This window comes from Crassostrea angulata, chromosome 1, assembly GCF_025612915.1.
Source record: "Crassostrea angulata isolate pt1a10 chromosome 1, ASM2561291v2, whole genome shotgun sequence".
NCBI lineage: Eukaryota > Metazoa > Mollusca > Bivalvia > Ostreida > Ostreidae > Magallana > Magallana angulata.
The window spans coordinates 28,262,989-28,277,116 of NC_069111.1; the positions used below are offsets into that span (position 1 = coordinate 28,262,989).

The following is a 14,128-nucleotide window of genomic DNA, read 5'->3' on the forward strand; positions in this document are numbered from 1 at the left end:
TGATCCTCCACTATTTCTCATATTGTGATGCTTATCAAAGATATAACACAAATCTTCTCAAATGGGCGACTAAGAGTAGCAAAGATGAATTCATTAGAAAAAAATAGACCGCGTTTCAATATAAAGAAAGAACACAAACTAAATAAATCAGTACGAATAAACTATACTTTCATCAGGTTTGACCTATCATTCTTGACAATTTGAGCAATTTGTTCCATCAAACCCGTTTATGCAATTACATTCATAATCAATAATCAGATCTTTACAAGTTCCTCTGTTTTGACATGACTGTGTTTTACACTCGACGATATCTGACAGAATGCCGTTAACGGAATCTACTCACTCAAGCTAAAAAATACAAATGCCACATCTTCCATACCTCGTTTTGAAAATCTCATCACCAACCAAAGCCAGCATTCAATATTTTAAACGGACCAAAATGAAGAACAAGGTATATACAAAAACTGACTCAAACTTTAGTGCCCTTTCATCTTCAACAAATACAATGTACATGTACTGAGTATAGGATTAGCTGTACGTACTATTTTCACAATTTGTTCCATTAAATCCAGAAACGCAGTCGCACTGGTAGTCATTCACAAGGTCTGTACAAGTCCCGTTGTTTAGACAAATACCTGGCAAGCACTCATTGATCACTGCAATTCCGAATAAGAGTTTACCGTTTACTTTTGATAACACAGTCTCAAAATCTTGATATCTCAACCTAAATTATGTACATCATCGAAACCTAATGTGTCAGAAAGACAAACGAAATCATTCGCTCCCACACTAAAATAAATACTTTAGTGGACGGCCGAAGAAAACATCAACAAGCAACTACATACGAGCTCGTTCAAATGGGTTATTATAGTGTTTCATTTCAAGCAAATAAAGCATATGTAGTGCATATGTACGTACTGTTTTCACAATTTGTTCCGTTGAATCCAGGAACACAATCGCAATAGTAGTCGTTGACCAGGTCTGTACAAGATCCGTTGTTTTGACAGGGACCTTGGGAACACTCGTCAATATCTGCAATTTCATGAACAAAATTTATTATTCAAAGGCATAAAACCAAACGTTTGGGTCTTCACGTGTCTCATAGAACACCTGTGTCTTCAATGGTTATCGATATCATGATATATTAAGCAAACACTTGAGGAATCATCAGTTTTGTACTTTTTTTCATTCCCACACACAAAAATGGTGTGCGTAATCATAACGCTTACTGTTTTCACAATTTGTTCCATTGAATCCTGCAATACAAACACATTGGTAGTCGTTGACCAGGTCTGTACAGGTTCCATTGTTTTGACAAGGTTCTGCTTGGCAGTCATCGATATCTAAAATCAATGTCAAATACAACCTCACTAAAAACAGCAAAGAATGTACACAATTCTCAGGATTAATCATGGATATACAAATGTAGCAGTATATTTTGAACATTGTCAATATCTTTTGAAGTCAATTGGAAAAAGGTTATCAACTGACAAACCTTAATCACCTAACAAATGATTTGATCAATGTAAAACTGAAGATTTCAATCTCATCCTTGCATTTTGTACTGTTGGATCTGATACAAATACCGCATTATCAGAACTTACCGTTTTCACAGTTTGTCCCATTAAATCCAGGAACACAATCGCAGTGGTAGTCGTTGACCAGGTCTGTACAGGTTCCGTTGTTTTGACAGGGATCCGGTGAGCAGTCATCAATATCTGCAATTTCAAGAACGAAATCTTTGAACAGAAATAAATCTTATAATTTGATCCTCCACTATTTCTCATATTGTGATGCTTATCAAAGATATAACACAAATCTTCTCAAATGGGCGACTAAGAGTAGCAAAGATGAATTCATTAGAAAAAAATAGACCGCGTTTCAATATAAAGAAAGAACACAAACTAAATAAATCAGTACGAATAAACTATACTTTCATCAGGTTTGACCTATCATTCTTGACAATTTGAGCAATTTGTTCCATCAAACCCGTTTATGCAATTACATTCATAATCAATAATCAGATCTTTACAAGTTCCTCTGTTTTGACATGACTGTGTTTTACACTCGACGATATCTGACAGAATGCCGTTAACGGAATCTACTCACTCAAGCTAAAAAATACAAATGCCACATCTTCCATACCTCGTTTTGAAAATCTCATCACCAACCAAAGCCAGCATTCAATATTTTAAACGGACCAAAATGAAGAACAAGGTATATACAAAAACTGACTCAAACTTTAGTGCCCTTTCATCTTCAACAAATACAATGTACATGTACTGAGTATAGGATTAGCTGTACGTACTATTTTCACAATTTGTTCCATTAAATCCAGAAACGCAGTCGCACTGGTAGTCATTCACAAGGTCTGTACAAGTCCCGTTGTTTAGACAAATACCTGGCAAGCACTCATTGATCACTGCAATTCCGAATAAGAGTTTACCGTTTACTTTTGATAACACAGTCTCAAAATCTTGATATCTCAACCTAAATTATGTACATCATCGAAACCTAATGTGTCAGAAAGACAAACGAAATCATTCGCTCCCACACTAAAATAAATACTTTAGTGGACGGCCGAAGAAAACATCAACAAGCAACTACATACGAGCTCGTTCAAATGGGTTATTATAGTGTTTCATTTCAAGCAAATAAAGCATATGTAGTGCATATGTACGTACTGTTTTCACAATTTGTTCCGTTGAATCCAGGAACACAATCGCAATAGTAGTCGTTGACCAGGTCTGTACAAGATCCGTTGTTTTGACAGGGACCTTGGGAACACTCGTCAATATCTGCAATTTCATGAACAAAATTTATTATTCAAAGGCATAAAACCAAACGTTTGGGTCTTCACGTGTCTCATAGAACACCTGTGTCTTCAATGGTTATCGATATCATGATATATTAAGCAAACACTTGAGGAATCATCAGTTTTGTACTTTTTTTCATTCCCACACACAAAAATGGTGTGCGTAATCATAACGCTTACTGTTTTCACAATTTGTTCCATTGAATCCTGCAATACAAACACATTGGTAGTCGTTGACCAGGTCTGTACAGGTTCCATTGTTTTGACAAGGTTCTGCTTGGCAGTCATCGATATCTAAAATCAATGTCAAATACAACCTCACTAAAAACAGCAAAGAATGTACACAATTCTCAGGATTAATCATGGATATACAAATGTAGCAGTATATTTTGAACATTGTCAATATCTTTTGAAGTCAATTGGAAAAAGGTTATCAACTGACAAACCTTAATCACCTAACAAATGATTTGATCAATGTAAAACTGAAGATTTCAATCTCATCCTTGCATTTTGTACTGTTGGATCTGATACAAATACCGCATTATCAGAACTTACCGTTTTCACAGTTTGTCCCATTAAATCCAGGAACACAATCGCAGTGGTAGTCGTTGACCAGGTCTGTACAGGTTCCGTTGTTTTGACAGGGATCCGGTGAGCAGTCATCAATATCTGCAATTTCAAGAAAGAAATCTTTGAACAGAAATAAATCTTATAATTTGATCCTCCACTATTTCTCATATTATGATGCTTGTCAAAGATATAACACAAATCTTCTCAAATGGGTGACTAAGAGTAGCAAAGATGAATTCATTAGAAAAAAATAGACCGCGTTTCAATATAAAGAAAGAACACAAACTAAATAGATCAGTACGAATAGACTATACATTCATCAGGTTTGACCTATCATTCTTGACAATTTGAGCAATTTGTTCCATCAAACCCGTTTATGCAATTACATTCATAATCAATAATCAGATCTTTACAAGTTCCTCTGTTTTGACATGACTGTGTTTTACACTCGACGATATCTGACAGAATGCCGTTAACGGAATCTACTCACTCAAGCTAAAAAATACAAATGCCACATCTTCCATACCTCGTTTTGAAAATCTTTTCACCAACCAAAGCCAGCATTCAATATTTTAAACGGACCAAAATGAAGAACAAGGTATATACAAAAACTGACTCAAACTTTAGTGCCCTTTCATCTTCAACAAATACAATGTACATGTACTGAGTATAGGATTAGCTGTACGTACTATTTTCACAATTTGTTCCATTAAATCCAGAAACGCAGTCGCACTGGTAGTCATTCACAAGGTCTGTACAAGTCCCGTTGTTTAGACAAATACCTGGCAAGCACTCATTGATCACTGCAATTCCGAATAAGAGTTTACCGTTTACTTTTGATAACACAGTCTCAAAATCTTGATATCTCAACCTAAATTATGTACATCATCGAAACCTAATGTGTCAGAAAGACAAACGAAATCATTCGCTCCCACACTAAAATAAATACTTTAGTGGACGGCCGAAGAAAACATCAACAAGCAACTACATACGATCTCGTTCAAATGGGTTATTATAGTGTTTCATTTCAAGCAAATAAAGCATATGTAGTGCATATGTACGTACTGTTTTCACAATTTGTTCCGTTGAATCCAGGAACACAATCGCAATAGTAGTCGTTGACCAGGTCTGTACAAGATCCGTTGTTTTGACAGGGACCTTGGGAACACTCGTCAATATCTGCAATTTCATGAACAAAATTTATTATTCAAAGGCATAAAACCAAACGTTTGGGTCTTCACGTGTCTCATAGAACACCTGTGTCTTCAATGGTTATCGATATCATGATATATTAAGCAAACACTTGAGGAATCATCAGTTTTGTACTTTTTTTCATTCCCACACACAAAAATGGTGTGCGTAATCATAACGCTTACTGTTTTCACAATTTGTTCCATTGAATCCTGCAATACAAACACATTGGTAGTCGTTGACCAGGTCTGTACAGGTTCCATTGTTTTGACAAGGTTCTGCTTGGCAGTCATCGATATCTAAAATCAATGTCAAATACAACCTCACTAAAAACAGCAAAGAATGTACACAATTCTCAGGATTAATCATGGATATACAAATGTAGCAGTATATTTTGAACATTGTCAATATCTTTTGAAGTCAATTGGAAAAAGGTTATCAACTGACAAACCTTAATCACCTAACAAATGATTTGATCAATGTAAAACTGAAGATTTCAATCTCATCCTTGCATTTTGTACTGTTGGATCTGATACAAATACCGCATTATCAGAACTTACCGTTTTCACAGTTTGTCCCATTAAATCCAGGAACACAATCGCAGTGGTAGTCGTTGACCAGGTCTGTACAGGTTCCGTTGTTTTGACAGGGATCCGGTGAGCAGTCATCAATATCTGCAATTTCAAGAACGAAATCTTTGAACAGAAATAAATCTTATAATTTGATCCTCCACTATTTCTCATATTGTGATGCTTATCAAAGATATAACACAAATCTTCTCAAATGGGCGACTAAGAGTAGCAAAGATGAATTCATTAGAAAAAAATAGACCGCGTTTCAATATAAAGAAAGAACACAAACTAAATAAATCAGTACGAATAAACTATACTTTCATCAGGTTTGACCTATCATTCTTGACAATTTGAGCAATTTGTTCCATCAAACCCGTTTATGCAATTACATTCATAATCAATAATCAGATCTTTACAAGTTCCTCTGTTTTGACATGACTGTGTTTTACACTCGACGATATCTGACAGAATGCCGTTAACGGAATCTACTCACTCAAGCTAAAAAATACAAATGCCACATCTTCCATACCTCGTTTTGAAAATCTCATCACCAACCAAAGCCAGCATTCAATATTTTAAACGGACCAAAATGAAGAACAAGGTATATACAAAAACTGACTCAAACTTTAGTGCCCTTTCATCTTCAACAAATACAATGTACATGTACTGAGTATAGGATTAGCTGTACGTACTATTTTCACAATTTGTTCCATTAAATCCAGAAACGCAGTCGCACTGGTAGTCATTCACAAGGTCTGTACAAGTCCCGTTGTTTAGACAAATACCTGGCAAGCACTCATTGATCACTGCAATTCCGAATAAGAGTTTACCGTTTACTTTTGATAACACAGTCTCAAAATCTTGATATCTCAACCTAAATTATGTACATCATCGAAACCTAATGTGTCAGAAAGACAAACGAAATCATTCGCTCCCACACTAAAATAAATACTTTAGTGGACGGCCGAAGAAAACATCAACAAGCAACTACATACGAGCTCGTTCAAATGGGTTATTATAGTGTTTCATTTCAAGCAAATAAAGCATATGTAGTGCATATGTACGTACTGTTTTCACAATTTGTTCCGTTGAATCCAGGAACACAATCGCAATAGTAGTCGTTGACCAGGTCTGTACAAGATCCGTTGTTTTGACAGGGACCTTGGGAACACTCGTCAATATCTGCAATTTCATGAACAAAATTTATTATTCAAAGGCATAAAACCAAACGTTTGGGTCTTCACGTGTCTCATAGAACACCTGTGTCTTCAATGGTTATCGATATCATGATATATTAAGCAAACACTTGAGGAATCATCAGTTTTGTACTTTTTTTCATTCCCACACACAAAAATGGTGTGCGTAATCATAACGCTTACTGTTTTCACAATTTGTTCCATTGAATCCTGCAATACAAACACATTGGTAGTCGTTGACCAGGTCTGTACAGGTTCCATTGTTTTGACAAGGTTCTGCTTGGCAGTCATCGATATCTAAAATCAATGTCAAATACAACCTCACTAAAAACAGCAAAGAATGTACACAATTCTCAGGATTAATCATGGATATACAAATGTAGCAGTATATTTTGAACATTGTCAATATCTTTTGAAGTCAATTGGAAAAAGGTTATCAACTGACAAACCTTAATCACCTAACAAATGATTTGATCAATGTAAAACTGAAGATTTCAATCTCATCCTTGCATTTTGTACTGTTGGATCTGATACAAATACCGCATTATCAGAACTTACCGTTTTCACAGTTTGTCCCATTAAATCCAGGAACACAATCGCAGTGGTAGTCGTTGACCAGGTCTGTACAGGTTCCGTTGTTTTGACAGGGATCCGGTGAGCAGTCATCAATATCTGCAATTTCAAGAAAGAAATCTTTGAACAGAAATAAATCTTATAATTTGATCCTCCACTATTTCTCATATTATGATGCTTGTCAAAGATATAACACAAATCTTCTCAAATGGGTGACTAAGAGTAGCAAAGATGAATTCATTAGAAAAAAATAGACCGCGTTTCAATATAAAGAAAGAACACAAACTAAATAGATCAGTACGAATAGACTATACATTCATCAGGTTTGACCTATCATTCTTGACAATTTGAGCAATTTGTTCCATCAAACCCGTTTATGCAATTACATTCATAATCAATAATCAGATCTTTACAAGTTCCTCTGTTTTGACATGACTGTGTTTTACACTCGACGATATCTGACAGAATGCCGTTAACGGAATCTACTCACTCAAGCTAAAAAATACAAATGCCACATCTTCCATACCTCGTTTTGAAAATCTTTTCACCAACCAAAGCCAGCATTCAATATTTTAAACGGACCAAAATGAAGAACAAGGTATATACAAAAACTGACTCAAACTTTAGTGCCCTTTCATCTTCAACAAATACAATGTACATGTACTGAGTATAGGATTAGCTGTACGTACTATTTTCACAATTTGTTCCATTAAATCCAGAAACGCAGTCGCACTGGTAGTCATTCACAAGGTCTGTACAAGTCCCGTTGTTTAGACAAATACCTGGCAAGCACTCATTGATCACTGCAATTCCGAATAAGAGTTTACCGTTTACTTTTGATAACACAGTCTCAAAATCTTGATATCTCAACCTAAATTATGTACATCATCGAAACCTAATGTGTCAGAAAGACAAACGAAATCATTCGCTCCCACACTAAAATAAATACTTTAGTGGACGGCCGAAGAAAACATCAACAAGCAACTACATACGATCTCGTTCAAATGGGTTATTATAGTGTTTCATTTCAAGCAAATAAAGCATATGTAGTGCATATGTACGTACTGTTTTCACAATTTGTTCCGTTGAATCCAGGAACACAATCGCAATAGTAGTCGTTGACCAGGTCTGTACAAGATCCGTTGTTTTGACAGGGACCTTGGGAACACTCGTCAATATCTGCAATTTCATGAACAAAATTTATTATTCAAAGGCATAAAACCAAACGTTTGGGTCTTCACGTGTCTCATAGAACACCTGTGTCTTCAATGGTTATCGATATCATGATATATTAAGCAAACACTTGAGGAATCATCAGTTTTGTACTTTTTTTCATTCCCACACACAAAAATGGTGTGCGTAATCATAACGCTTACTGTTTTCACAATTTGTTCCATTGAATCCTGCAATACAAACACATTGGTAGTCGTTGACCAGGTCTGTACAGGTTCCATTGTTTTGACAAGGTTCTGCTTGGCAGTCATCGATATCTAAAATCAATGTCAAATACAACCTCACTAAAAACAGCAAAGAATGTACACAATTCTCAGGATTAATCATGGATATACAAATGTAGCAGTATATTTTGAACATTGTCAATATCTTTTGAAGTCAATTGGAAAAAGGTTATCAACTGACAAACCTTAATCACCTAACAAATGATTTGATCAATGTAAAACTGAAGATTTCAATCTCATCCTTGCATTTTGTACTGTTGGATCTGATACAAATACCGCATTATCAGAACTTACCGTTTTCACAGTTTGTCCCATTAAATCCAGGAACACAATCGCAGTGGTAGTCGTTGACCAGGTCTGTACAGGTTCCGTTGTTTTGACAGGGATCCGGTGAGCAGTCATCAATATCTGCAATTTCAAGAACGAAATCTTTGAACAGAAATAAATCTTATAATTTGATCCTCCACTATTTGTCATATTGTGATGCTAATCAAAGATATAACACAAATCTTCTCAAATGGGCGACTAAGAGTAGCAAAGATGAATTCATTAGAAAAAAATAGACCGCGTTTCAATATAAAGAAAGAACACAAACTAAATAGATCAGTATGAATAGACTATACTTTCATCAGGTTTGACCTATCATTCTTGACAATTTGAGCAATTTGTTCCATCAAACCCGTTTATGCAATTACATTCATAATCATTAATCAGATCTTTACAAGTTCCTCTGTTTTGACATGACTGTGTTTTACACTCGACGATATCTGACAGAATGCCGTTAACGGAATCTACTCACTCAAGCTAAAAAATACAAATGCCACATCTTCCATACCTCGTTTTGAAAATCTTTTCACCAACCAAAGCCAGCATTCAATATTTTAAACGGACCAAAATGAAGAACAAGGTATATACAAAAACTGACTCAAACTTTAGTGCCCTTTCATCTTCAACAAATACAATGTACATGTACTGAGTATAGGATTAGCTGTACGTACTATTTTCACAATTTGTTCCATTAAATCCAGAAACGCAGTCGCACTGGTAGTCATTCACAAGGTCTGTACAAGTCCCGTTGTTTAGACAAATACCTGGCAAGCACTCATTGATCACTGCAATTCCGAATAAGAGTTTACCGTTTACTTTTGATAACACAGTCTCAAAATCTTGATATCTCAACCTAAATTATGTACATCATCGAAACCTAATGTGTCAGAAAGACAAACGAAATCATTCGCTCCCACACTAAAATAAATACTTTTGTGGACGGCCGAAGAAAACATCAACAAGCAACTACATACGATCTCGTTCAAATGGGTTATTATAGTGTTTCATTTCAAGCAAATAAAGCAAATGTAGTGCATATGTACGTACTGTTTTCACAATTTGTTCCGTTGAATCCAGGAACACAATCGCAATAGTAGTCGTTGACCAGGTCTGTACAAGATCCGTTGTTTTGACAGGGACCTTGGGAACACTCGTCAATATCTGCAATTTCATGAACAAAATTTATTATTCAAAGGCATAAAACCAAACGTTTGGGTCTTCACGTGTCTCATAGAACACCTGTGTCTTCAATGGTTATCGATATCATGATATATTAAGCAAACACTTGAGGAATCATCAGTTTTGTACTTTTTTTCATTCCCACACACAAAAATGGTGTGCGTAATCATAACGCTTACTGTTTTCACAATTTGTTCCATTGAATCCTGCAATACAAACACATTGGTAGTCGTTGACCAGGTCTGTACAGGTTCCATTGTTTTGACAAGGTTCTGCTTGGCAGTCATCGATATCTAAAATCAATGTCAAATACAACCTCACTAAAAACAGCAAAGAATGTACACAATTCTCAGGATTAATCATGGATATACAAATGTAGCAGTATATTTTGAACATTGTCAATATCTTTTGAAGTCAATTGGAAAAAGGTTATCAACTGACAAACCTTAATCACCTAACAAATGATTTGATCAATGTAAAACTGAAGATTTCAATCTCATCCTTGCATTTTGTACTGTTGGATCTGATACAAATACCGCATTATCAGAACTTACCGTTTTCACAGTTTGTCCCATTAAATCCAGGAACACAATCGCAGTGGTAGTCGTTGACCAGGTCTGTACAGGTTCCGTTGTTTTGACAGGGATCCGGTGAGCAGTCATCAATATCTGCAATTTCAAGAACGAAATCTTTGAACAGAAATAAATCTTATAATTTGATCCTCCACTATTTCTCATATTGTGATGCTTATCAAAGATATAACACAAATCTTCTCAAATGGGCGACTAAGAGTAGCAAAGATGAATTCATTAGAAAAAAATAGACCGCGTTTCAATATAAAGAAAGAACACAAACTAAATAGATCAGTACGAATAAACTATACTTTCATCAGGTTTGACCTATCATTCTTGACAATTTGAGCAATTTGTTCCATCAAACCCGTTTATGCAATTACATTCATAATCAATAATCAGATCTTTACAAGTTCCTCTGTTTTGACATGACTGTGTTTTACACTCGACGATATCTGACAGAATGCCGTTAACGGAATCTACTCACTCAAGCTAAAAAATACAAATGCCACATCTTCCATACCTCGTTTTGAAAATCTCATCACCAACCAAAGCCAGCATTCAATATTTTAAACGGACCAAAATGAAGAACAAGGTATATACAAAAACTGACTCAAACTTTAGTGCCCTTTCATCTTCAACAAATACAATGTACATGTACTGAGTATAGGATTAGCTGTACGTACTATTTTCACAATTTGTTCCATTAAATCCAGAAACGCAGTCGCACTGGTAGTCATTCACAAGGTCTGTACAAGTCCCGTTGTTTAGACAAATACCTGGCAAGCACTCATTGATCACTGCAATTCCGAATAAGAGTTTACCGTTTACTTTTGATAACACAGTCTCAAAATCTTGATATCTCAACCTAAATTATGTACATCATCGAAACCTAATGTGTCAGAAAGACAAACGAAATCATTCGCTCCCACACTAAAATAAATACTTTAGTGGACGGCCGAAGAAAACATCAACAAGCAACTACATACGATCTCGTTCAAATGGGTTATTATAGTGTTTCATTTCAAGCAAATAAAGCATATGTAGTGCATATGTACGTACTGTTTTCACAATTTGTTCCGTTGAATCCAGGAACACAATCGCAATAGTAGTCGTTGACCAGGTCTGTACAAGATCCGTTGTTTTGACAGGGACCTTGGGAACACTCGTCAATATCTGCAATTTCATGAACAAAATTTATTATTCAAAGGCATAAAACCAAACGTTTGGGTCTTCACGTGTCTCATAGAACACCTGTGTCTTCAATGGTTATCGATATCATGATATATTAAGCAAACACTTGAGGAATCATCAGTTTTGTACTTTTTTTCATTCCCACACACAAAAATGGTGTGCGTAATCATAACGCTTACTGTTTTCACAATTTGTTCCATTGAATCCTGCAATACAAACACATTGGTAGTCGTTGACCAGGTCTGTACAGGTTCCATTGTTTTGACAAGGTTCTGCTTGGCAGTCATCGATATCTAAAATCAATGTCAAATACAACCTCACTAAAAACAGCAAAGAATGTACACAATTCTCAGGATTAATCATGGATATACAAATGTAGCAGTATATTTTGAACATTGTCAATATCTTTTGAAGTCAATTGGAAAAAGGTTATCAACTGACAAACCTTAATCACCTAACAAATGATTTGATCAATGTAAAACTGAAGATTTCAATCTCATCCTTGCATTTTGTACTGTTGGATCTGATACAAATACCGCATTATCAGAACTTACCGTTTTCACAGTTTGTCCCATTAAATCCAGGAATACAATCGCAGTGGTAGTCGTTGACCAGGTCTGTACAGGTTCCGTTGTTTTGACAGGGATCCGGTGAGCAGTCATCAATATCTGCAATTTCAAGAAAGAAATCTTTGAACAGAAATAAATCTTATAATTTGATCCTCCACTATTTCTCATATTATGATGCTTGTCAAAGATATAACACAAATCTTCTCAAATGGGCGACTAAGAGTAGCAAAGATGAATTCATTAGAAAAAAATAGACCGCGTTTCAATATAAAGAAAGAACACAAACTAAATAGATCAGTACGAATAGACTATACATTCATCAGGTTTGACCTATCATTCTTGACAATTTGAGCAATTTGTTCCATCAAACCCGTTTATGCAATTACATTCATAATCAATAATCAGATCTTTACAAGTTCCTCTGTTTTGACATGACTGTGTTTTACACTCGACGATATCTGACAGAATGCCGTTAACGGAATCTACTCACTCAAGCTAAAAAATACAAATGCCACATCTTCCATACCTCGTTTTGAAAATCTTTTCACCAACCAAAGCCAGCATTCAATATTTTAAACGGACCAAAATGAAGAACAAGGTATATACAAAAACTGACTCAAACTTTAGTGCCCTTTCATCTTCAACAAATACAATGTACATGTACTGAGTATAGGATTAGCTGTACGTACTATTTTCACAATTTGTTCCATTAAATCCAGAAACGCAGTCGCACTGGTAGTCATTCACAAGGTCTGTACAAGTCCCGTTGTTTAGACAAATACCTGGCAAGCACTCATTGATCACTGCAATTCCGAATAAGAGTTTACCGTTTACTTTTGATAACACAGTCTCAAAATCTTGATATCTCAACCTAAATTATGTACATCATCGAAACCTAATGTGTCAGAAAGACAAACGAAATCATTCGCTCCCACACTAAAATAAATACTTTAGTGGACGGCCGAAGAAAACATCAACAAGCAACTACATACGATCTCGTTCAAATGGGTTATTATAGTGTTTCATTTCAAGCAAATAAAGCATATGTAGTGCATATGTACGTACTGTTTTCACAATTTGTTCCGTTGAATCCAGGAACACAATCGCAATAGTAGTCGTTGACCAGGTCTGTACAAGATCCGTTGTTTTGACAGGGACCTTGGGAACACTCGTCAATATCTGCAATTTCATGAACAAAATTTATTATTCAAAGGCATAAAACCAAACGTTTGGGTCTTCACGTGTCTCATAGAACACCTGTGTCTTCAATGGTTATCGATATCATTATATATTAAGCAAACACTTGAGGAATCATCAGTTTTGTACTTTTTTTCATTCCCACACACAAAAATGGTGTGCGTAATCATAACGCTTACTGTTTTCACAATTTGTTCCATTGAATCCTGCAATACAAACACATTGGTAGTCGTTGACCAGGTCTGTACAGGTTCCATTGTTTTGACAAGGTTCTGCTTGGCAGTCATCGATATCTAAAATCAATGTCAAATACAACCTCACTAAAAACAGCAAAGAATGTACACAATTCTCAGGATTAATCATGGATATACAAATGTAGCAGTATATTTTGAACATTGTCAATATCTTTTGAAGTCAATTGGAAAAAGGTTATCAACTGACAAACCTTAATCACCTAACAAATGATTTGATCAATGTAAAACTGAAGATTTCAATCTCATCCTTGCATTTTGTACTGTTGGATCTGATACAAATACCGCATTATCAGAACTTACCGTTTTCACAGTTTGTCCCATTAAATCCAGGAACACAATCGCAGTGGTAGTCGTTGACCAGGTCTGTACAGGTTCCGTTGTTTTGACAGGGATCCGGTGAGCAGTTATCAATATCTGCAATTTCAAGAACGAAATCTTTGAACAGAAATAAATCTTATAATT

General features: G+C 35.6%; 1 protein-coding gene across 1 annotated transcript in view; it reads right to left on the bottom strand.

Annotated features, from left to right (window-relative positions):
• LOC128191942 (uncharacterized) overlaps positions 1–14,128 on the bottom strand; it is a gene marked incomplete at its 5' end in the record, with an annotated part of 184,658 nt that overhangs the window by 116,928 nt on the left and 53,602 nt on the right. The window contains 16 exons of the mRNA XM_052864321.1: positions 919–1,032; positions 1,230–1,343; positions 1,605–1,718; positions 2,309–2,422; positions 3,371–3,484; positions 4,451–4,564; positions 4,762–4,875; positions 5,137–5,250; positions 5,841–5,954; positions 6,903–7,016; positions 7,983–8,096; positions 8,294–8,407; positions 8,669–8,782; positions 9,373–9,486; positions 10,435–10,548; positions 12,201–12,314. Coding sequence (XP_052720281.1) covers positions 919–1,032; positions 1,230–1,343; positions 1,605–1,718; positions 2,309–2,422; positions 3,371–3,484; positions 4,451–4,564; positions 4,762–4,875; positions 5,137–5,250; positions 5,841–5,954; positions 6,903–7,016; positions 7,983–8,096; positions 8,294–8,407; positions 8,669–8,782; positions 9,373–9,486; positions 10,435–10,548; positions 12,201–12,314 — 1,824 coding nt within the window. The remainder of the gene's footprint in view (positions 1–918; positions 1,033–1,229; positions 1,344–1,604; positions 1,719–2,308; positions 2,423–3,370; positions 3,485–4,450; positions 4,565–4,761; positions 4,876–5,136; positions 5,251–5,840; positions 5,955–6,902; positions 7,017–7,982; positions 8,097–8,293; positions 8,408–8,668; positions 8,783–9,372; positions 9,487–10,434; positions 10,549–12,200; positions 12,315–14,128) is intronic.